Raw genomic sequence first — 24,446 nt, 5'->3', positions numbered from 1 at the left:
CCTGGGCCCAGCCAGCACATGGCAGGGCTGGCTAGCTCAGCCCTCTCTGCACGTTCCGTGTGATCCGTCTGGGGCATGAGCGTTAGGTGTGTTCGTTGCCTGTCATGAGAGCCAAACTCTCTGTCTCGTACCATTCTCAGTTTTGTCCCCACAAAGGGCTAGTGTGCGGCCTTCCCTGTGTGGGGTGGGGGGCCCCGAGACCCTAGGGTGATGGTCATGGCCTGGGTTTGAGACCCAGCTCCGCACCAAGTTGGGCAATCCAGGCACTTTAAGCCAGGCTGTTTTGTTCAGGGATGAGGAACCCCTTCCTCAAATGACCCTAAGTTTGGGTCAGTCACCCCAGCTTCCCCCCGTCCCCAGGGGCCCACACCAAATTTCTTGGCAACCCAAGTACCTGTGTGGATTTTAGAGCACTTAGGAGAGCTGAGGTTTGAACGAGGAGCTGGTCTTAACCTTCGCTGTAGCAGGGCTGGCAGCCGCTGTGCCAGCACAGAGGGCAATGAGCAGGTGACCCCAAAGGGACATTGTCTCATAACCTACCAAACACACACGAGACCCCACTGCCCACCCAGAGCTGGGATAGACTCCAGGAGTCCTGGCTCCCAGCCCTCACCAGCAGTGGGCAGGACCCAGATCCAGGACAGACGACTCCAAGCCCCAAGGCCAGGCTGGTGCTGGCAGCCAGTCCCCCCCTCTACATGCCCTCACCCTTCCCCCAGGCCCTGGGGCTCAGGTGGCACTGGGGGAGCCAGGCCCCGGCTCCCACTGGCTCTGCTGGGCACGGGCATTTCCAGCAGCCAGGCCTGTCCCTCCCCTGGCTGGGTCGCTGCCCCTTGCGATGCCCAGGGCTAGGATTGCCAGGCGTCCTGTTTTCAACTGGAACACCAGGTCGAAAAGGGACCCTGGCGGACTGGGCCGTTAAAAGTGCGGTCAGTGGCACAGCAGGGGCCCGGGCCTAAGGCGGGTGCCAGGCTCCCTGCATGCCCTGGCTCCACATGGTTCCAGGAAGCAGCCGCCAGGTCCCTGCAGCCCCTAGGTGCAGGGAGGCTCCGCACGCTGCCCCCACCCCGAGTGCCAGCTCTGCAGCTCCCATTGGCCAGGAACCTTGACCAGGGGAGCTGCGGGGGCAGCGCCTGCAGGTGTGAGGACAGCGCATGGACGGAGCCTCCCTGCGCCTAGGGGCCACAGAGACCTGGTGGCTGCTTCCTGGGAGCTGTGGTAAGTGCCGCCGGGACCCCGTACCCCATCCCCCTGCCCAGAGTCCCCACCTGTACTCAAACTCCCTCCCAGAGCCTACACCCTGGACCCTCCACTCCCCAACCCCGGCTCCACCCCAGAGCCCTCACCCCCAGCTGGAGCCCTCACCCCCCCTGCATGCCAACCCCCTGCCCCAGCCCGGACCCCGGTCCTGCACCCAAAGTCCCTCATCTCCAGCCCCACCCCAGAGCCAGCACCCTCAGCCAGAGCCATCACCCCCCCCCCCCCGCATCCCAACCCCCTGACCCAGCCTGGAGCCCTTTCCCACACCCTGAACCCTTCATTTCTGGCCCCACCCAGAGTCCACACCCACAGCCAGAGCCCTCATGCTCCCCCTGTACCCCAACCCCCTGCCCCAGCCTGGTGAAAGTGAGTGAGGGTGGGGGAGAGTCAGCAATGGAGGGAGGGGGGAAAGGTACGAGTCGGGGGTGGGGCCTTGTAGAAGGCGGGCAGGGCCTCAGGGAAGTGCTGGGGCAGGGGGTGGGGCAGGGTGTTCGGTTTTGTGCAATTAGAAAGTTGGCAACCCTACCCAGGGACCTGGCCAGGGCTGGGGGTTTTGGTTAGGGGGTATCCAGGACACCCAAGTGCCGGCTCTGCAGCTCCCAGGGACTGGCCAGGTCTGGGAGTTGTGGTTATGGGGTATCCAGGGCACCCAATAAGAGGCAAAACCTGTAATAGGACACCAGGACTGTGTGGTTAGAGAGGCTGGGAGCCAGGAATCCTGGGTTCTAACTTGGCTCGGGGAGGGGAGTGGCGGCTAGTGGGTTAGAACAGGGGTTTGGGAGTCAGGACTCCTGAGTTCTCTCCACAGCTTGGGGATAGAGTTGGGCTGAGGATAACAGGGGGAGATGCACCAGGCACTGTGGCTGTGGGGTTCACAGTGTCTCAGGACCCTGCCCTGTGCCCACTTCTCCCCTAACTCCCTGCCACACCCAGAATCTCTGGGGCCCTGGGTGGGAGGAGCTGCCCCATCCCACCCACAGCTGCCTGGCCGTGCTCTATATAATGACACCCGAAGGGGAAGGAGACTCAGAGACTCTCAGCTCTGCTGGCAGCTGGATCCATCTCTGACGGGAGCCCCAGGAATTGGGTGAGCTGAGAACAGACCCAGCCGGGGGGAAATGCAGAGGGAGGGTCACTGCGGATTGACCCCAGAGGGGCTGGGCGCAGAATCCGGCCTTGATCCCACTGTACTCAGGGGTGACTCTGGATTGACCCCCAGGCAGCTGAGATCACAATCTTGGCAAGACGGTAAAAGAACGAGGAGGTGAGATCCAGAGTCAGCACTCCTGGGAATCTCTCCTGGGGCAGTGGGGTCTAGTGGTTAGAAGTTGGAGGCTGGGAGCCAGGACTCCTGGGTTCTCTCTCCCACTCTGGGAGAGGAGCAGGATCTAGGGTCGCAGAAGTGGGAGAGCTGGGAGTGCGGACGAAGGATGCACTGTGGACAAACAGGTAAAGCAGAGAGTTAGTGGCAGGCTGGGGTTGTGGCCAAGGCTCCCCACTGGGGTTTAGGGGACCTGGGTTTCATTCTCTGTGTCTTAGGATGGGATTTTCAAACCCCTTAAAGGAGCCTTGAGGCCAAACCCTCATGTACACCCCTGGGACCCAAGTCACCAAATGAGAGCTGAAAAGCTGAGCCTTAACCATTCTGTGCCTCGGTTTCCCCATCTGTAACATGGGAAGAACAACCCTTTCTCGGTGTGCTTTGCCCATTTAGACTGTAAGAGTTTCTCTCTGGATATGTGCAGTGCTTGGCACAATGTGGGCCCTGATCTTGGTCAGGTTAATGAGGCTTTAAGCGTAGAATGGACTGGCAGGGGGTGAGGTTTCGGCCCAGGTGGTTCCATGGAGGAGGCAGATCCCCACCCAGCGCTGTCTCCATCCATCTCCCTCCACTACCTACTGCAGGTCGATCCAGTGACAGACACGGCCATGGCCCTGAAGGGACCCCGCCCCTTGCTCTTCCTGACCCTGGTCCTGCTGGCCGCCAGCCTGGCCCAGCTCAGCGAAGGTGCCAGCTACCAGCAGTTCGTGACCCGACACTTCGACAGCCCCAAGACCAGGGCTGCCAACGACCGGCTCTACTGCAATCGCATGATGCAGAGCCGGGGCCTGACCCGCGTCTTCTGCAAGCGCCGCAACACCTTCATCCACGCCCCCGCTGGCCAGCTCCAGGCCATCTGTGCCCGTGGAGGGACACACGTTAGACTCAACCTCTACGACAGCCTGGAGTCCTTCAACGTCACCACGTGCCGGGCGCTGCCCCGCTCCCGTCCGGGGCACTGTAGATACAGGGCTGCAATTGGCAACACCAAGATCCGCGTGGCCTGTGCCAAGGGGCTGCCTGTGCACTTACAGCCAACATACCTGCCATGAGCGGGGAGCAGGGATCCCCCTTCTTCCCTCCGCCCCCGCTTTGATCCTGAGCAGCCCTCTGTTGCTGGGGGCTCCCTGTCCCCATACCTGCCCTTACCTGCCCCTCCTGGGCAACGCCCGCCATGGGTCTCCACAGGGACATTCAGCGCCTCCCCTTATCCCACAGGTCAGCAGCTTGGGGTCTGCGGGGGGGATTTCCCACGCTGGGTGCCCTGTCTCCATCTACACAAATGAAGATCCGGGTGCCAGCCCCCTCAGCTGGCACAGAGACCCTCAGTCTGAGCCCAGGACCCACCTCACTGGGCAGGATCCAAACACAACTGGCCTGGACTTGGGCTGGAGCTGCCCCGAACCCACCAGGAGTGGAAGAGGCCGAGCAGCTCTGAAACCTCAGACCCATTTCATTGAGGGGCCAGTTTTAGCCCCCCAAATCTGATCAAAATTCCCACAAGCCCCTTGGATTTGCATGACTGGATCTGGCCCTGTCACTGGGGGATGTGGAAATCAGCTGAGCCTTGTGTGGCCAGACACCACAGGACTAAGATGGGAAGGGGGCTGCTGGTCCGGGTAGAAATGGGGGGGTCTGAGGGCACTGTGGGAGAGGTTAACGCCTGTTCCGTCATCCCCCCTTCCCCCCGGAGCTCCCCAGGCAATGAGATTTGCTAGGCCGGAGCTAGGGTAGAACTGGGAGGCGCTTGGGGTCTCGTCCCTGGCTCTGACGTCTCTCATGTGGGTATAAGATGAGGCTGTGACCTGAGCTGAAGGGGAAAGCAGAAGGGGAGGTTATTTCTGCGGTGGGATGGGGTGATGCTGTTGGGGAGTTTGATTCTCTGGCTGCCACCAGCAATACAATGCTGCCAACGCAGAACGGCCGGGCGCATGTTTGCGGGGCACTTGGCACGGGGTGAACAGCTGCCCCAATGACCTTCAGAGAGCACGGCTGGATTGTCGTGGGGTTATCTAGGGGGCCCAACCTCTGATCAGGCCAGGGGACTGGCTGACAGGGAATGGGACACAGGGTCTTTCCCTTCTAGGGGGCGCTGGCTCCAATCCAGCCCCAGATCAGGGGGCACTGGCTGGCTCAGGGGACACCAGCTACAATCCAGCCCCACAGCAGGGGATTGGCTTGAGATCGCCCTTTGAAGGCTGGGGAGCTATTTCCCCCCCACCCCAGCTCAGCCTATATTTCCCTCTCCCAGTGGGGAGGCCACTTACAGAGGGAGACCCTGGAAGCGTGATCTGCAATGTCACATGCTCTGTATCTGCAAAGCATGGTGCCAAGGGCAGGGGCATGGCTGGGATTGTTGCCAGTTCTGGGTGGAGGGCAACATGGACTAGACAGATTCACTGAAGGGCGACACAGGGCTCCTTGGAGAGTTGAATTTCCAACCCCTGGTTTAGCAGCCCTGGGTGTTAACCCCTGAGCACAGAGCCAGGGCTCCTAGGGTCATTCACCCCTCCCCTGCCGGGCGCTGCCCCACCATGTGCACTCGACTCTGGGCCATGGGCAGAGGAAACTCTTGGAGATTTCACGGATTTCATTGAAGATACCAAGTTGCTGAGACACCAGACTCAGTTCCCCCCACCCTGGAGTCCCTCACCCACCCCCCAAGCCCTTCTCCTGTGGTTCTCTGCCACATTCCCCCCATTTCATCCCCTCCTGCTTCTGCGACTCCCCTTCTGCACCCACTGCCCCCACAGCACCCCCCACGCTGGGTGCCATCACACCCTAAAGCAATTCTGCATCGCGGACACCCATGTGGCTGGTACCCCAGCCCAAGGAGCCAGGCAGAGGAGAACCCGCCCGCTATAGCCAAGTCACAGCGAAGTGGGAGACAAAGGATGAGGAATTATATAAGGCACCGGGGGGGGATTGTGCCCACCCCTGGGAGTTGACATGTGCCACGGAGGGATATGCCACCTGGTTAGAGTGGAGGGGGATGGCAAGTGGACCTGGTCAGTAATGCCAGCAGTGAATGTGAGTGGGGAGCTCCCCCTACTGAGCCCCCAACCCCGCTCCCTGCAGCATAGCGCCCCCTAGTGCATTGGGGCCAGCACTGACTGCCACAGGAGAACGCTCCCTACTGAGGCCCTGCCCCACTGCCTGTAGCACAAGCGCCCCCTAGTGCCATGCTGGGGCACTGGGGCCAGCAGTGACTGCCAGGGGACAGCACCCCCCACTGATCCCCCCTGCCCCCTCCCTGCAGCACAGCTCCCCCTAGTGCCATGCTGGGGCACTGGGGCCAGATCTGACTGCCAGGGGACAGCACCCCCTACTGATCCCCCCTGCCCCCTCCCTGCAGCACAGCTCCCCCTAGTGCCATGCTGGGGCACTGGGGCCAGATCTGACTGCCAGGGGACAGCACCCCCCACTGATCCCCCCTGCCCCCTCCCTGCAGCACAGGCCCCTAACACTGCACTGGGGCACTGGGGTCAGCACTGGCTGCCAGGGGACAGCACCCCCTACTGAGCCCCCTGCCCTAATCCCTGCAGCACAGTGCCCCCTAACACTGCACTGGGGCATTGGGGCCAGGACTGACCGCCAGGGGAGAGCGCCTCCTAATGATCCCCCTCCCCGCTCCCTGCAGCACAGCACCCACTAATACCATGCTGGGGCATGGGGGTCAGCACTGACTGCCTGAGGAGACTGCCCCCTACTGATTAGAGCCCCCATACACAGCATGTATCCCTACCAGCGCTCATGCGGTGCCAGGACACTCTGGACCACCGGCCTGGCCCTTTTTTTCAGGAGCTGTCCTGCCACCCTGGTACTGCCCTGATCCCTCCCTTGGGGCCCGTACCCATCTCAGACAGACCCCTGAGCAGCATTAACTACACAGCACCTCACTGTGACAATACAGCCTCATGGCACTGGAGTGAACCCCTGCCCTTCCCTCTGGTACCCACTCCCCCCTTCGCCAATCCTCTGCCCGTGACTGGCTCAGGGACTCAGGGGAATGGGTAGCCCTGTTATAAGCAACCAGACAAAGCCCCAGTTGGACACAGCTCTGCCGCATGGCCAGCTATGTCTCAGCTGCTGGAGGCCCGTTGTCCCCCTCCATTCTCTAGGCACAGCTGTTCTGTGTCACCGGGCCGGCCCACCCCGGATCCCTTCACCTCCCAAGTGGGACCCACACCCCCCACACAGACCAACCCCGCCAGATCCAGTGTCTTAGGAGGGACTCAGAGTCCTGCTATGACCCCACCATTAATCGCCCCACTGGCGGCTGGACTGTGTTCCTTCCGTTTCCCAGGATTCTCCGCAGAAAGCAAGTCCCAGCTCTGGGAAGTTTGGAATTAATTATCTCTGCTTTCTCAGAACACTGATTTCCCCGTGGGGCCTCACTTGGCCGGGGGACGAGCCCACGTTGCCAGAGGGCCTCGCAAATAGCAACATTTCCAAACATTTCTTCCCTGTGAACTTTTCCCAGGGGTTCAGAGCGGGCTGATGACCTCTCCTCTGCTGAGTTGGTTTTTACAACAGGCCAGGAGCAGTCTGGATCGGTGTCGTGATGGGACAACCAAATATTGGACTGTATGGTGTGAGTGACTCAGTAGGGGGTGCTCTCCCTGCACAATCAGCACTGACCCCAATGCCCCGGAGAGGTGCTATGCTGCATTTCCGGTAGGCCTTCGTCTCTGTTTGTGGCTATTCAAGCTGAGAGTGTCCTAGCCATGGGATTTGGCCAGTGGGGAAACTGCAGAACGGTGATTCAGGCTATTTCCAAAGCTGCTACAGGGATTTGGACCCCCAATTCCTATTAAAATGAATGAGATTGGGGTTCCCATATCCCCTAGGCAAAGCCCAGTGTCCTGGCTAGCTCCCAGCTCAGGGCAGAACATTACCCCTCCCCAAATTCCTGCCATGTTGTCAAGAGGATATCTTCACCTCCAGCCCTGACCTGGGCAGCTGTTCCCCATTTTCCAGGCTCCACCCCAGAGGTGGCTGCAGTAGGAGACCGTTACACAGCGCCAAAGCCAGATTCCCGTGTAACAGAGAGAAGAATTTGACCCTCATTAGCAGCATTGTTTATTCAGCTTCCCCCTGGGCTGGTGCCTCAGTGTTTCCCAGGGTCACGGATTGTGCAACGCTGGCCAGGAGGATATTTCTCTGAGTGCAGCTGCCCCCGCAGTGTCTTTCTCTCCAGCCGGGCTCGGTATATAACACCCACTCAGAAAGTACGGAGCCTCAGACACTTTGCAAGCGGCTGGATCCATACTCCAAGGGAAACCGAGGCATCAGGACTGGGGTGAGTTGAAGATCGGGGCCTAAGCTGACCAGTGTATTTAGGCAAGAAGGCTCAGGGAGCCTCGTATTGTAGATCTGTAGGAAATGTGCTAAATAGAGTAATATAGAACAGGTCTAAAGAGTGAAACACGGATCCAAAAGGCCTGTCACGTAATATTCACTGTGTGGAGAAGAAACAGCTCCATGAGTTGAAGTTTAAAATTGGTGGGGGCAGATCCCCAGCTGGGGTCAATGGGTTTAGCTCCATTGTACACCTGAGGAAACTAGGGGTGAAAGAGAGCAGTCGCCCCAGATCCAGGGCTCCTAACTCCCCGCCTTGCCCTGCAATCTGACTATAACTCACTCCCTTCCCAAAGCTAGGGAGAGAACCCAGGAGTCCTGGCTCCCAGCTCCCCCTGCTCTAACCAGTAGACCCCTCTCCTCCCCTCCACTCCCCTCCCCAAGGCAGGCATACAACCCCGGAGTCCCCCCGATCTAACCCACCAGCCCCCACTCCCCTCGCAGAGCTGGGGAGAGAACCCAGGAGTCCTGGCTCCCAGCCCGCCCTGCTCTCATCCACTAGACCTCCACATCTGCCCATGCTTCCCCCCCCAGACAGCCATGGCTCTGAAGGAACCCCGCCCAGCACTACTGCTGCTGCTACTGCTGGTTTTGCTGCCCGCCTGGCTGGCTCTGGGCCGGAGGGAGACGCGCCACGAGAAATTCCACCGGCAGCACGTGGACTTCCCGAAGACCAGCGCCCCGGACGCCCGGCGCTACTGCAACCTCCTGATGCCGCGGAGGAACCTGACGGCTGATGCCTGCAAACCCACCAACACCTTCATCCACGCGGGGCCTGCCGAGGTGGACGGTGTCTGTAGCTCAGGGGGCACCCCCAGCACCGAGAATTACTATGACAGCAACGCGCCCTTTGAGCTCACCACCTGCCGGCGGGCAGGGGGCGCTCAGAGACCCCCGTGCAACTACCGCGGGAGAACCAGCACCCAGCGGATCCGGGTGGCATGCGTGGGAGGGCTGCCCGTGCACTATAAAACACAGCTCTAGGGGCAAGGAGGCGAGAAGGGGGAGGGACAGTGAGGTTGGCAATTTCATCTGAGCTTAAAGAAATTAGGACCCAACGGGGCCAGGTCCCTTGCTGGTGTGACTGGGAGTTCAGCAGCCTAAATCTCTTAGATCCCTGCCCCACCCGCACCCTCTTCTGCCCCATTGCCCACTAGACACTATAGCCGCCCCTTCCCCACCCCGACGCTCTGCTGCCCCCTAGTGCTCATTATACAGTATAGCCGCCCCTTCCCCATCCTTTATGTGCTGCTGGTACAGTGGCTCAAGGACAAACCTGGGACTCAGGATACCTGAGTCTTATTTTTTATTCTTCCTCTGACCCAATTCTGTGACCCTGCACAAATCACTTGAAGTCTCTGTGCCTCAGTTTCCCCATACATTGTCCATCAAGTCTCTTTAGCATGGAAGCTACTTGTGGCACGGATTGGCTCTCATCTTGTGTCTGTACAATAACTAGAACACAAACATGCCTCCGTTTCAGTTGAGGTCTCTAAGTGGTACTGTCATTCAAATCATATCAGTTGTTCGGGGGTGGGCGCATCTTTTTTGTTCTGTGCTTGTTCAGCACCTGGGCCATGGTCAGTGACCAGGTCTCCTAGGCACTAACCCAGTACAATTAATAAATAGTCAGAGAGATGTATCGATCTGAATCCTGCAATTTCTTTTCCTGAGTTGCAGTCTCTTGCTGCTTCCTCCAATAAAGCGCTTTGCTAGAAAGGGCTGTGGTCTATGTTTGTGGGGATCTGTGTGTCCTAGGGGAAGTCAGGAAGTGTAACAAGAGCACTCAGCATGAAATGCCTTGGGAAAATCCTGCAGTGAGATTTCAACCCACAGCCCTTTGTTTAGCAATCCAGTCTCCAAGCTACAGGGCCAGCTCTTTGCTATCATCTCCTGGCATGTGGGGAAATATTGTCTGTGCCAAGACCAGCAGGATCCATTTGGTCTACTCGGGAATCAGTGGAGAGCAAGCCCTTGGGGTACTCATTGACTCAGGGAACTGGGACTCCCAGCTCAGTTCTCTCCCACAGTCCTGGACATGCTCCCACACCCTGTTGCACCCAGATTCTTCCACATGGGATAAAAAACTGGACGGTGAGCCAGGTTGGTTGAGCCAGTGGAGAATTCCACTGGCGTCTGGGAGGGGAAAGGGCTGAGCAGCGGGGATTCGAAGAGACTTTGCAGCAGCGGGGAGTGTGGATTTAGGTTCCACTCTCTTCAGGGATGGGGGTCCAAGTGCCAAACTTTGGGTTTTCCCTACAGACTGCGAATCTCCAGGGGTTCCAGGGGCAGTTCTGAGATGGTGATGCAGAGGCAAAGGAGGTGTATTTAATCATTGGAACAATTCAGCAAGGGTCGTGGTGGATTCTCCATTACTGACAATTATTAAATCAAGCCTGGATGTTTTTGTGTAAGATCTGCTCTACGAATTATTTGGGAAAGTCCTCTGGCCTATGTTCTACAAGAGGGCTGACTATGTGGCTGTGTTTGCACACCCCGTCCCCCTGTCGGGTGTATCGTGGGTGTGGTGACACCGTGGTTACAGTCTATCAGACTGTTCTGGGCCTCACAACAGTGCGGCCCAATGTCCAGAGACAATACAGCAGCCCTTGAGTGTAGGGCAGCATGGCCTAGTGGCCGGGGTCAATACAGTGGCCCTCGAGTGCAGGGTTGTGTGGCCTAGTGGCCAGATCTGGGGGGCTTCTACCAAAATGGGTGTGGCAGGCAGGATAGCGGGACCTGGGCCCACCTGACTCCACCACTTCATGACCTAGGGCCCTAATAGTGGCAGAGTGGTCCACCACTGGGTCAGTGGGGAATTCAGCTGCAACACGCTGACCTTCCATGGGTGGGAAATACTACTCACTCCACTTCCCTGGGCCACTTCCTGCTATGCTTCCTGTAGCTCTCATCCATGTGGTGTCAGGGTCTCAGGGTTCCTTGATGCAGGTTACTCCCTAAGATTCCAACACCCGCCAATCATCTGTAGACAACAGGTCTCCCGTCTAAGTCTCGCGATCTCCAGCTCCCGCATGTAAGGGCTGTAATGGCTCCTGGGCCGGAGCCTCCACCAAGCATCCTTCCTCCTTGGCAGTCAGTCCAGACTGAGCTGGGCTGCTCTCCTTTACACTAGCACAGCTGTTGGAGCATGCCCAGCATGGTCAGAGGGGTGGGACTTCTTCCGCCCATAGTGTGGGATTAACCCTCTCCTGCCTAGTGCGGGGTATGCACACCCCTTCACAGACTAGATGATCACAATGGTACCTTCTGGCATGGGAATCTATGAATCTATTAAACCTGCTAATGTGTTAGCAACAGTACATCTTCTCCAACTTGACGGCTATATGGCTTTTGTCTCTGGAGCAGGAAATTTTCAGAACTTCTTTCAAGTGAAAGTTGTAACTCTGTCTTGTATTCATTTCATCACCTGAGCTACCCTGCCATTTTTACCAGGAGTTGAAACTCAGTTTCCTCTTTTCCATTTAAAAGTATTTCAGCTTTTTTTTTTTTTAAAAGACTTTTAAAACTTAAATGATACTTGGACAGGCTGTAAACATATAGAGTTTTCTCAACAATCTTCAGAGAGGTCGCTCCTGGCTTTCTGAATTTGTTAAGGAAGTGGCTTGAGAGCTGCCAGATAACTTAATTATTTCCCTGTTTAACATAAATATTTTTATACTCAAATCATTCCTCCCTGAAGAGCAAGGCTTGAGCTAGCTCCAAGCACACCTGGTGCTGCCAGGCTGTATGGAACGAACCCAGGTGTCATGGGTTGATCAGAGGAGCCGGGAGTCCAGTGTGACCACGACCTTATCCACACAAGGACCTTGGAGAAGTTCCAACTTGTTCCAGCTCATAGGTCAGGGCAGGGAGACCAAGCCAGGAAGAATGAGATTGTTTGCAACCCAGCTGGTTCTTCCTGCTGCTCCCGGATGCCTTGGGTCCGTGCCGCCACGTAGCCAGAGGTGCTGCTCCTCCAACCCCACCTGGCCGCGGCTGTATAACAGAACCTGGATAGCTGCAGGCTCAGGGAACTCTCAGCTCTGTGAGCGACTGGGTCCATCTCTCAGGCTCGGGCGAAGGCACTGGGAGCTGAGAAGGTCAGAGAGTCTGTGACAAGGTCAGAACCGCAGGGGGATGGGGCATGAGTCACTTGAGGGGTTAAACTAGTGTAAATGGAGGATTCTCTGGAACCTGAAGTTTTTAAGCCATGATTTGAGGACGTCAGTAACTCAGTTGGAAATTTGGGGTCTATCACAGGGGTGGGTGGGTGAGGTTCTGTGGCCTGCAGGTCAGACTGCAATGTGCAGAGATCATGATGGTCCCTTCTGACTGTAAAGTCTATGAGAGGTGGGGGAGAAGAGAGAGGAGAGGGCAGAGGTCTTCCTCTGAAGCAGGTGGTATTGGCCACAGGTTGGGAGGAGATACTGAGCTAGCTGGACCCTCAAGCTGGTCTAATGTGGGAATCCCTCTTCTCTTAGTCTCCACTGGCCACTAGCCAATCAGAATCCACGTGGCAAAAAGAGAGAGCTGCCTTAATCCATGGAGAAGGGCAATATCACAGAACCAGGCTGCTGGGAAGGGTGTCTTCAGCTAGATAGATAGATAGATAGATAGATAGATATGGGAAAAGAAAGAAAGAAAGAAAGAAAGAAAGAAAGAAAGAAAGAAAGAAAAAGAAAAGCCCTCAAATTTCTGGAACCTAGTAAATGCAGCCCAGCCCTGTACCTTTAACTCTGCCCTCTTTGAGTGAGGTTGTGGGGCGGAGCTGGTGTGCTCCACTTAATTCCTTAATTAGTGGTTGCAGGAGCATTTGACATTCTGGCAGAGGCTGAGGCAATTCCGGGTAACTTTAATGCTCTGCCAATAAGGTTTTGGAGTTTGGCACGAAGCGACTGCCTGCCTGGCAGCCTTAGCCTGCAATCTGCAAGGAGCTCCCCAGCGGGGCAGGGGGCCTGGAGGGGATGAGTGACTGCAGGTTCCATGGTGCAAACAGGTCCCCTCTCCCTTGTCCATTCCTCCATTTCCTCCCCACTGCAGGGCGAGCCAGCAGCAGAGGTATCATGGCCCAGAGAGGACCCCACCCAACACTGCTGCCAGTCTTGCTGGCCACGTGCCTGGCTCTGGCCAGGGGGGAGACGCGCTACGAGAAGTTCTTGAGGCAGCACGTCGATTACCCAAGGACTGCCGCCCCGGATGCCAGGACCTACTGCAACCAGATGATGCAGCGCAGGGGCATGACCTCGCCAGTCTGCAAGTTCACCAACACCTTCGTCCACGCCAGCGCCGCCAGCATCACCACCATCTGCGGCCCTGGGGGGGCCCCGGCGGGTGGGAACCTGCGAGACAGCACAGCCTCCTTCGCCCTCACCACCTGCCGGCTGCAGGGGGGATCACAGAGACCGCCCTGCAACTACAACGGGGGCACCAGCACCCAACGCATCCGCATCGCCTGTGATGGGGGGCTCCCTGTGCACTACGACAGAGCGATATAGCTTGGGCCCATTGCACAGCACTGTCAGTCCCCCCAGACCCTGTTCCACTGATGCCCCAGTGCCCATGATACAGTATAGCCGCCCCTTCCCCCTCCCCCGCCCTCTGCTGCCCCTAGTGCCCATGATACAGTATAGCCGCCCCTTCCCACCCCCGCCCTCTGCTGCCCCCTAGTGCCCATTATACAGTATAGCCGCCCCTTCCCCCTCCCCCGCCCTCTGCTGCCCCTAGTGCCCATGATACAGTATAGCCACCCCTTCCCCCTCCCCCGCCCTCTGCTTCCCCCCAGTGCCCATGATACAGTATAGCCACCCCTTCCCACCCCCGCCCTCTGCTGCCCCTAGTGCCCATGATACAGTATAGCCGCCCCTTCCCACCCCCGCCCTCTGCTGCCCCCTAGTGCCCATTATACAGTATAGCCACCCCTTCCCCCTCCCCCACCCTCTGCTGCCCCCAGTGCCCATGATACAGTATAGCCGCCCCTTCCCCACCCCCACCCTCTGCTGCCCCCAGTGCCCATTATACAGTACAGCCGCCCCTTCCCACCCCCGCCCTCTGCTGCCCTAGTGCCCATGATACAGTATAGCCGCCCCTTCCCCACCCCCGCCCTCTGCTGCCCTAGTGCCCATGATACAGTATAGCTACCCCTTCCCACCCCCGCCCTCTGCTGCCCTAGTGCCCATTATACAGTATAGCCGCCTCTTCCCCACCCCCGCCCTCTGCTGCCCTAGTGCCCATGATACAGTATAGCCACCCCTTCCCCACCCCCGCCCTCTGCTGCCCCCTAGTGCCCATGATACAGTATAGCCACCCCTTCCCCACCCCCGCCCTCTGCTGCCCCCTAGTGCCCATGATACAGTATAGCCACCCCTTCCCACCCCCGCCCTCTGCTGCCCCTAGTGCCCATGATACAGTATAGCCACCCCTTCCCCACCCCCACCCTCTGCTATCCCTAGTGCCCATGATACAGTATAGCCGCCCCTTCCCCACCCCCGCCCTCTGCTGCCCTAGTGCCCATGATACAGTATAGCCACCCCTTCCCCACCCCCGCCCTCTGCTGCCCCTACTGCCCATTATACAGTATAGCCGCCCCTTCCCCTTCCCCACCCCCACCCTCTGTTGCCCCTAGTACCCATTATACAGTATAGCTGCCCATAACCCACCCCCACTCTCAGGCATAGTGCATTACAGTGCTTTTTCAGTCTTTGTCCTGTGGACGTGCTGTGGGGAGACGATTGCTTCCAGGTGTCCCCCAGGTGCTGTTATAACCTGGATTTTCTTGCTATTTCCTTCAATAAAGCACAGCAAATGCAGCCTGGCTTGGAAGGTGATGCAGCGTAACTAGTCTGCCCTCTGTCTCTCTCTCTCTCTGTGTCTCTTCCTCCATCCCCACCTGTCTAGTCTCCTCCAAGTTCTGCAGACAGCAGGGCTAGGAGGTGTTGGGGCATCAGATACAGGTGTTTGGCTCTCTAGTGGGCGCTGGTTCCGGTCCAACCCCTTGTCTGTTGGACGTGTGGTTCAGGGGGCCAAAGAATGAGTTAGGGGGGCTTTTCCCCTTAGAGGGCACCAGTGGGGTTGGGGGAAAGGGTTCAGTTCCTTCTGGCTCTGGAACGCCAAGTGTCATCTGGTCCCAGCTAAGCTGGTTCCAGGGGTATGTGTCAGGAAAGGCGCTCTGGGAATGAGAGTGTCTGAGATTTATGGCACCTCTGCTTCCACCTCAAGTCTCCATAGGGCTAGAAGGGACCCCCCACACCTGCTTTTAATAAGTATTTAAGTCAGGCTTGGGACACAGTCCCGCATGACGTTCTCCCAAGCAAACAAGGGAAATTGGGTCTAGATGTAATTCCTATAAAGCGAGTGCACACCTGGTGGGAAGACCTGACTGAAAGGGCAGTTATCAATGGGTCACTGTCCAACTGGGAGGGCGTAACCAGCAGGGGTCAGTCCTGGGTCTGGTGCTAGGCAATATTTTCATTAATGACTGGGGTAATGGAGCGGAGAGTGTGCTGATAACATTTATGGATGATGCCAAGCTGGCATGGCCCTGCCCCACACTCCACGCCCCACGAGGTCGAGGCCCACGCCCCACGACTCCACCCTTGCTTGGCCTCTTCCCCCTGAGGCCCTGCCCATCATCTGCCCCAAGGCCCTGCCCCCACTCGGCTTCTTCCCCCTGAGGCCCTGCATGAAGGGAGGGGATGGAGAGGAGTATGCAGGGGGTGAGGGGGGGGAGGGGGCAGAGAGGACCAAGCAGTGGGTGTGGTCTCGGGGGAAGAAGCCGAGCAGAAACGGGGCTTTGGGATGGAGTAGGAGGGTGGGCCCCAGTCTGGGTGCTGGGGCCCCTTTTGAGTGTGGGCCTGGTGCCACGGCCCCCTTGGCACCATTGTAAACCCGGTACTGGAAACTGGGAGGAGTTGCAAGCACCGCCCTTATCTCCTGCTGTCCCCCTTACAACCACAGCCGCCTGTGTTTCGGCTGAGCCCCTCTTTGCACTCCCACCCCGTGGTGTCTCAGGGATGCCCTGCTGTGGGGGGGCATGCGCATTGAAATGGAGAGCAGGAGCTGGGCTCCCCCAGTAGCAAACTCCTCTGGGGTCAGTGCTGCAGCTGGAGGTGCCAGGGAGAGGGGCTGGGGAAGGAGAGACCACCAGGAGGTAGCCCCGAGAACCTGCTGCAGCTGGCGGAGTGGGCTAAGGCAGTAGCTTAACACACCCGTCTCTCCGGGGTGGGGGGCTGTCCAATCCCACCCCTACAGACTGGAGACAGAATGTCTCAAGGAGCAAAGTGGCTGTTTCCCCATGGAAGAGAGACACACCAGAAGGCTGGGGGCAGGTGTTGATCCCAAGGCCGGAAGGGACCATTGTGATCTTCCAGTCTGATCCCCTCTATAGCCAAGCCCAGAGATCTGCCTCACAATAATCCCTACAGCAGAGCTTTGAGAAAAACATCCCATCTTGATTGAAAAATCGTCAGCGATGGAGAATCCACCACGACCCTGGGTAAATCGTTACACTGATTAATTACCCTGCCCGCTAAAAATGTACCCCTTATTTCCAGGCTGAATTTGTCTAGCTTCAACTTCCAGCCATCAACAACAATCAAAATGTACAAACCAGTAAAAGTCAGAAAAATGCAGCTTGAGACCTTATTGGTGTTTGATTTAAGGAGATTTACTCTGTACATTTTCACATGTGATTCTGCCAATTTGTGTTTAAATGGTGATAAATTTGAGCTTTTTGAATCGCAGTGACTTCTGGCATTAAACAATTATTGTCTGACCTCCACCCCCACCCCCAAACTGAATGTCTGACCCCACCTAATTTCCCACAACTGGAGAAATGGAAATGGATAAAAATAAAATCCATAATTTTAGGCAACTGTGAAAATTTAAATAAATATAGAAAATTTGCTTACAAATAAACATTGAGATTATCTGTCAACATTACAGACAAATAAATATTGCGTTTTCTCAAGCCTAACTAAAGCACACATTGGTAGCTTGCGCCCGGTATCATGCTGTTTTGCTTTAAGCCCCTCTGCGCTTCCACCTCTGTGCTCGTCCAAGCCCAGATGGGGCCTGAGAAGCCAGAAAAAGGCAGACTCATTTGGGAATAATATTGCCCAAATGGAGAGTTAGACCGGCAGAGATTCACAGTTCTGCAGGGTTTAAATCCGGGGGGGGCCATTAGATCACCTCGTCTGACCTCCTGTACAGCACAGGCTGTTAAACGTCAGCCAGGTGCCCCTGCATTGAAGCTAAAGACTTTAATGAGAGGAAAACATTCTCATCCTTGGGAGACTGAAGTGTTGTGAACCAGGAGGAGACCAAGGGGACCCCGCGTGGCAGGGAATTGATTAACTGAGACATGCCCAGATGTCATCCCCCACAGGGGGAGATTCCTTCCCTAACCCAAAGCTGGCCATTGGTCGGACCCTGTGCATGGGAGCAAAACCCACCAGCCAGTCAGAAGTCTCTGGACCACACCGTCCGAGGTCCTTTCTCCAGCTGTGGCCAATCCCTGATGCTTCAGAAGAAGATGGGCCCCCCTCCTCATCCCCCCCAACACACGCACTTAAATCCCCAGAATACACCTAGCCTTGCTGACCCCTGCAAGCTGAAGCCCTGAAGCCTGAGATTGGATGATAGTCGTGATCCTACAGCAGTGCTGTGAGTGTTATGTGCTGTGAGTGAGGATGTTGGGGCAATGCAGAGGTGCTGTTCTCCCCATGGCCCATAACAGAAGAGGCTGAACAGAGAGACTGAGGTTCTCAGATTTCAAAGCCAGACGGGACCCCACAATCACCCAGCCTGACCCCTGGCAAATTTCTCCCAGCAGCTGGATCTGTTTGAAAGACATCATCTTGTGTCATAAAGACTCCCCCAGCTGGTGTGTCCCCGGGGACGCTGTACCAGCATTGAACTCCCCTCACTGTTAGGCAATGGTCTCTCTTTCAAGGCTGACTGTAGCTGGGCTAACATTAGCCACACTGTGAACGTTCCCTGTCAGTGGGAGGCTGGATGGCCCATCCTCAGGAGCTGGATTTCAAGTGTCCAAGATGCTCCCACACCTATCAGGTGCTCAGCCAACAGCCTATTCCTCTCTGCCCCCATAAATGCCCCAGCCCCGTCGCTTTCATGTTCCCCCATCAAAGGCCCCTCTGAGCCAGCCAGACCTTCCCTGCTCAGTGCAATTCACCCAGTCCTGCTGCCCATAAACCCTGAGCCGCTGGTCCCTGGCCAGGCAACACAGATCAAGCTGGCTCCAGTCCCACCTGGAGCTGCCAAGCTGCGTGGAGAGAACCCAGGTGTTCGGGGCAGGTTACAAGACCTTGGAGTACTTGCAGCCTGTTCTGGCTCCTGGGCCAGGACAATAAGACCAGTCAGTGAAGGCGGGGGATTGTTTAACACCCCTCCTGATGGCTCCTCGCTGCCATGTAGACACATGTGCTGCCCAGTCAGCTGCCCCCACTCCACCCCACTCTGCCCTGCCCTGCTGGGGCCAATATAATGGAGCCAGGAGCAGCAGGAGATTCAGGGGACTCTCTGCTCCATCGGCAGCTGGGTCCATCTCCCCAGCTGGGGGTGAAGACACCGGGAGAGCAGAGTTGATGAGAAGGTCAGAGTGACAGGGCGATGGGAATGGAGCCATGTGGAGTGGACTGGGGATGGGGCCAAAGAGGGGCACTGGGGTGTGTGAGGGGGTGATGGGAACTGGAGCAGCTTTGGTACCATGAATGGTGGAAGCAGGTTCCCAGCTCACGTTGTCTCCATCTCCTCTCGCCTTGATTGATAGAGAGTGTTAAACTAGGACATAGAGACACGTCTCCCGGTTTTATTACACAGGGAGAGGAAAATCAGGCAGATGAGGCTCTAGTAAAGAACCCCAGAGGGCAGGAACACAGGCAACCGAGGGACAGTGCCCAATATGGCTAGAATACCGGGCGAGGGCAGAGAGAAACAGCCGCAATGTGAATGGGAGGGGCCTGGGGGGAAGCACTGGACCGAGTGGTGCAGGAGGTGAGACCGGATACTCTAGGAATAACAGAACCACGGTGGAATAGCTGGAACACTGGTATTTAAGGGGATGCAGGGATAGAGAGAATTGCCAAAAGGCTGGATGAGTTACACTCGCAATGAAAACAGCTAGTAGCCAGTTCTTCAGCCACATCCATAAAAAGAGAACGAGAAGAGAAGATGTGGGACTGCTCTGCAGGGAGGGTGGATGAAGAGGGGGATGTCAAGGTTAGGAACAATCCAGGGATGGCCCCAAACCAAAGGAATACTTTGCCTCAGTTTTCAGTAAGGATGATGATGCGGACGCAGCCAGGATGGCTGATGGGAATGAGTGTATGAGTGTATCTCCTGTGGAAGCAAAACTCATAGAGTTTAAGACACTCAGGTTGGGGGGACTGGGTAATCTCCATCCCAGAACACTGGCACGTAAGATTACAAGTCCAGTAGCAAGGATTTTTAATAAATCTACCAAATCTGGGGTGATGCTGTATGACTGGAGATCAGTAAATGTGCCCCCCTTATTTAAGAAAGGGAGAAAAGTGATCCAGGCAGCTCCCAGCCCATTAGTCTGACCTCAGGAGCATGGAAGGCTTTAGAACAAATTTTGAAGGAAACAATCATTAAAGACACGGAGGTGAAAGGAAAAAGGGATGTAACACAACATGGGTTTATCAAATGTAGCTCGGTCCAGACTAACTTGATGTCTTTCTTTGAGAAGAAAACTGATTCACTAGACCAGGGAAATGCGGCAGATCCAATCTGTCTGGACATCAGTAAAGCATTTGACATGGTGTCACCTGGGAAATTATTAACTAAACTAGCAAAGTTGGGGCTCAGTACAAAACTGTAGGGTGGGTAAGGAACAGGCTGAAGGGGAGATGACAAGGGCTGTGCTGAAAGGGGAAAGATTAGGTTGGAGGAGCTCCTCAAGGATTGGCCTTGGGACCAATCTTAGTTAATATTTTCATTGGCACAGAAAGCAGGGGTGTGCTACTGAAATTGGCTGATGACACAAAGTCAGCGAAGAGGAGACTGGAATATCCTAATGGAAGACCTGGATGACCTGGAGGAATGGAGTGACGGAAAGGGGATGAAGTTCAATGGTACAAAGTGCACGGTCATGCACGTAGGGACTAACAAGAATTTCTGCCATAAGCGGGGGGCTCATCATTTGGAAATGAGAGAGGAGGAGAAAGACCCGGGTGCATGGGTTGATCACAACAGGACTATGAGCCACCAGTGTGATGCAGCTGCAAGCAAGGCAAACGCGATCCCAGGACGTATCCGGTGAGGCATTTCCACGAAAGGTAGGGAAGTATTAATGCCATTGTACACGGCACCAGTGAGACCTCGTCTGGAATCCCACTGACAATTCTGGTCACCCTTGTTCAAGAGAGAAGACTTCAGACTGGAGCAAGAGCAGGGCTGCTAGGATGCTCAGCAGAGCAGAGGGCCAATCTTCTGAGAGGAAACTAGAATACATTGGGGGCGGGGGGTGGAGAATACCAGGCAGGGAGAGGAGCTATTGCAGCTAAAGGACAATGCTGGCACGAGAGCAAATGGGTAGAAACTGGCCATGAAGCACCATTGGCTGGAAATGAGACGGGTTCTAAGCAGCAGGGGAGGGGGTTAAGGGACAGCCCGGGGGCGAATGATCTAACTGGTTTGGAGATGGCACTTGATCCATTACAATGAGGATGGTACAGTGGGTAGCCTGCGACAGAGACCCCGGCTATCCTTTCGAGTCCCACCTTCCTATGTCCCCCTCCCTCTCCTCTGCAGGTAGACGCCGGGCCAGGTGCAGCGATGGCTGTGAAGGGACCCCACCCAATGCTGCTGCTGGCCCTGGTGCTGCTGGCTGGCTGGCTGGCCCAGCTCGGCCAAGGAGCCAGCTACTCGCAGTTCCTGAGGCAGCACGTTGACAACCCCAAGACCAGGGCTCGGGATGACCGGACCTACTGCAACATGATGATGCGGCGCCGGGGCATGGCCAGCCCCTGCAAACGCACCAACACCTTCGTCCATGCCCCCGCCAGACAGCTCCAGGACATCTGCGGCCGGGCGGGCCGGCGCGCCGGCCGCAACCTGCACAACAGCAACAACCGCTATCGCATCACCACCTGCCGGCTGGCTAGGGGGTCAACCCGCCCGCCCTGCACCTACCGAGGGGGCAGCAGCACCCGTCGGATCCGTGTGGCGTGTGTCGGGAGGCTGCCCGTGCACTACAACAGGACCCTCTAGAGCAGGGTGGCCAGGCCTGGGGCGGGAGCCAGGGAGTCCTGCTGCTTTCACTCCCCACGAACACTTCCATGGCTGGGGCTCCCCGGCTCTGTCCCTGCCCCCTCCTGGATCCGCCCTCCGCACGAGGCACCCGGCACGAGATCCAGGAACCGGGGGGGGCTCAAGCCAGGCGTCCGAGTCCACGGTGAGGACCCCGACAGCAGAGTGACCTACCATGGCGAGCGCTCGGCTAGCACGGCTTCCAGAGTCCCCAGCGCAAAAAAAACAACCTCCTGGATGTCTAGTGCCCCAGGATCAATTGTGATCCCCATTGATCCTTCTGCAGCTACTCAGAGTAATCACCCCACCCTCTGCCGCCCCTAGTGCCCATTATACAGTATAGCCGCCCCTTCCCCACCCCCGCCCTCTGCTTCCCCTAGTGCCCATTATACAGTATAGCCGCCCCTTCCCCACCCACACCCTCTGCTGCCCCTAGTGCCCATTATACAGTATAGCCGTCCCTTCCCACCCCCCCGCTACCCCCTAGTGCCCATTATACAGTATAGCCGTCCCTTCCCACCCCCCCGCTACCCCCTAGTGCCCATTATACAGTATAGCCGTCCCTTCCCACCCCCCCGCTACCCCCTAGTGCCCATTATACAGTATAGCCGCCCCTTCCCACCCCCACCCTCTGCTGCCCCAGTGCCCATTATACAGTATAGCCGCCCCTTCCCACCCCCACCCTCTGCTGCCCCCTAGTGCCCAGTATACAGTATAGCCGCCCCTTCCCACCCCCACCCTCTGCTGCCCCCTAGTGCCCATGATACAGTATAGCCGCCCCTTCCCCACCCCCACCCTCTGCTGCCCCTAGTGCCCATGATACAGTATAGCCGCCCCTTCCCCACCCCCACCCTCTGCTGCCCCAGTGCCCATGATACAGTATAGCCGCCCCTTCCCACCCCCGCCCTCTGCTACCCCTAGTGCCCAGTATACAGTACAGCCACCCCTTCCCCGCTCCCACCCTCTGCTGCCCCTAGTGCCCAGTATACAGTATAGCCGCTCCTTCCCATCCCTTACCCATGTGGTGGTGGGGTTGATGTTGGGAGAAGTGTGTCTCAGGCTAAGCCCTGGGTGCTGTTACTGGTCTCACATTCTCTTGCTGTTTCTCGCAATAAATCACTTCCTGCCCATGCAGCCTGGCCCCTGTGTTTGGGGAAGTGGTGGGCAGAAGAATTAGCTGGCTTTCTCCCCACTGTTAAAAATCACAAGATTTTAGTGAGCTTCCAGCTCTCAATGGCGTGTCAGGCCAGTGGGTCAGCCGCTGAGCTAGCCAATCACCTCCTCTGAGTGCTCCACCAGGGACCAGTTCACTGCCAATCCGATGGAGCAGGGGCTACTTCCCTGCCTGCCTCGCTGCTGGCTTCATTTCTCTTGGGGTGACTGGGGCAACCCCTTGTTTTTCAAATAGACTGGGGAGCCTACAGCTAAGATCCAGACTCCCTCAACCCCCTCCCCACATAGTCTGGGGGACTGTCAGTCTCCCCAGTTCTTTGTCTCTGTCCTCTGCTGTGCCCCCAATCCCCCCACCATCTCAATGCCTGCTGGCTCCCCTCTCCTGCTTTTCCTTCTAGCCCAGCCCCCCTGCAAGCACCAGCCAGCCCTTTTCAATCCCTGCAGGCTCCTAAGCCCCCTATAATAGCCTAACTCAGGGGAGCTGGGGCCTTGGAAGCTGGAGGTGGGAGCCCAGTGGAGAGCCCTGCAGTGGGACTGGGATCCCGTGCGTCCCACAGGACCCGTTGCCATCATAGTGGGAGTGGGTAAGATGTACTTTGTAGAAGGCAGGTTGGGTGGACAAAAAAAAATTAGACTGTGGGAATTTGCAGGTAAATCTCTCATCAGTTTGTCCTAAATCAACTTCAGCAACGTAACCCCCCCACCCAGGCTCCCCCCATGCTTAGTCACCTCTCCTGTCTCCCAGGGGAGTTGGGAACACACCTGGGGGTGCAGGAGGCCAGTTGGATGGTGCCAGAGAAAGGGGGGATGCAGGAAAGGGTGATGGGAGATGGTGAGGGTGCATGAGAGAAGAAGGAGGCGTCGTGGGTGGGGGGAATTTGGAGAGTGCTCCTGGTTCAGTAGAGAGCTCAGGAGATGGGCTTGGAGGTGCAGGAGAGGGCCCAGGCCTACACGGTGTCGGGGGTCGGTCGGTCTGGGCCCTTTCACCACAGCTCAAGCCCGGACACAGAGTGATTTTGATCCGATCCATAAGGTTTATTCATTCATCAAGAGTCACAAAGTTTGAGAATCAAGAGATTTGCAGATCTAGTTCGTGGGCACCAAAGTTTGTAGGCATGAACCAGGCACAGCAATGGCCAGCAATTAACATCAAGTGGCTATACCCCAGAGCAACAGATCCCCATGATTTCTCGTTCCATTTATTATAATCATTGGTGACCAGTCCTGTATCCCTAACCCCATTCTCACGGGCCAGGCCGCTCCCCAAGTAGTGATGCTGTGCTGTGTCTGAGGGCCTCTCACAAGGCAGCCCCTGTTATTGCTAGTGTTTGCTTTGAAAGCCACTGGTTTAAAGCATCAGAAGAAATTGCTTACAAGTCATTTGCTGAGGTTCTCTCAGACCAGTGTGCTTGGGCTGACGGAGGAGAAACTCGCACCCAGCATCGCTCGGTCCGGTCCCTCCAGGTCTCCCTAGGAAGCCTGCAGACTCAGCAAGGGACCGCTCAGATCAAATCAAACTAAAGAGACACGCACACTCCACTATGAAGCCTCCCCACTTCTTCGAAGGCCCGGGTAGGAAGAGGCTTGTCTGAGGGCCCAGCAGCACTTTGCCAGTTCTGCAGCTTCTTGGACAGCAAACGGGGATCTACACCCTACTGGACACTTGCTGATGGACTCTGAGATACCTGCTTCCTCTGCGTCCCAGCTACTTCCACCGACAGCCGAGAGATGGCAATGGTGAAAGCCATGTTGCATTTGATCGTTTGCCTAGTGGGATTATTAATGCGTTATTCAGTTCAGTTGCAGTTGCTGGATTAACTGGGACTGTCGATAGGTTTCCCCCTTTCAAGCAATTTCTTTTAACATTTCAAAATTAATCATGTTAATAGAATAACAATCCCCAGCTCTTCTCTAGCGCTTCACATCAATAGAGAACAAAGCGCTTTCCAAAGGAAGTCAGTAACAAGTTACAGGTCGGGAAACTGAGGCACAGAGCGGAAATGTGACTGATTCAAGGTCACCCAGCAGGACAGTGGAAAAGCCA

At 56.7% G+C, this 24,446-nt stretch overlaps 4 protein-coding genes across 4 annotated transcripts; all 4 read left to right on the top strand.

Moving 5' to 3' along the window:
• Positions 1 to 2,294: 2,294 nt before the first annotated feature.
• Positions 2,295 to 3,633, top strand: LOC141997598 (ribonuclease pancreatic-like). The gene is made up of 2 exons (XM_074969990.1): positions 2,295 to 2,347; positions 3,166 to 3,633. Exon 2 carries the CDS (start codon positions 3,190 to 3,192, stop codon positions 3,631 to 3,633), a length of 444 nt encoding a protein of 147 aa, XP_074826091.1. The 5' UTR covers positions 2,295 to 2,347; positions 3,166 to 3,189.
• A 4,097-nt stretch (positions 3,634 to 7,730) lies between these two features.
• On the top strand, positions 7,731 to 9,663 carry LOC141997493 (ribonuclease-like). Its single transcript, XM_074969870.1, has 2 exons — positions 7,731 to 7,883; positions 8,477 to 9,663. Exon 2 carries the CDS (start codon positions 8,483 to 8,485, stop codon positions 8,924 to 8,926), a length of 444 nt encoding a protein of 147 aa, XP_074825971.1. The 5' UTR covers positions 7,731 to 7,883; positions 8,477 to 8,482; the 3' UTR covers positions 8,927 to 9,663.
• A 1,905-nt stretch (positions 9,664 to 11,568) lies between these two features.
• LOC141997492 (ribonuclease) lies at positions 11,569 to 13,516 on the top strand. Its single transcript, XM_074969869.1, has 2 exons — positions 11,569 to 12,062; positions 12,983 to 13,516. The coding sequence occupies exon 2, from the start codon at positions 13,006 to 13,008 to the stop codon at positions 13,435 to 13,437; it is 432 nt and encodes a 143-aa protein (XP_074825970.1). The 5' UTR covers positions 11,569 to 12,062; positions 12,983 to 13,005; the 3' UTR covers positions 13,438 to 13,516.
• Positions 13,517 to 20,213: 6,697 nt separating this feature from the next.
• On the top strand, positions 20,214 to 21,190 carry LOC141997490 (ribonuclease-like). The gene is made up of 2 exons (XM_074969868.1): positions 20,214 to 20,236; positions 20,732 to 21,190. Exon 2 carries the CDS (start codon positions 20,756 to 20,758, stop codon positions 21,188 to 21,190), a length of 435 nt encoding a protein of 144 aa, XP_074825969.1. The 5' UTR covers positions 20,214 to 20,236; positions 20,732 to 20,755.
• The last annotated feature ends 3,256 nt before the right edge of the window (positions 21,191 to 24,446 follow it).

This window comes from Natator depressus, chromosome 13, assembly GCF_965152275.1.
Source record: "Natator depressus isolate rNatDep1 chromosome 13, rNatDep2.hap1, whole genome shotgun sequence".
Lineage (NCBI taxonomy): Eukaryota > Metazoa > Chordata > Testudines > Cheloniidae > Natator > Natator depressus.
The sequence above is the reverse complement of the archived record's forward strand: the minus strand, read 5'-3'. Positions and strand labels throughout refer to the sequence as shown.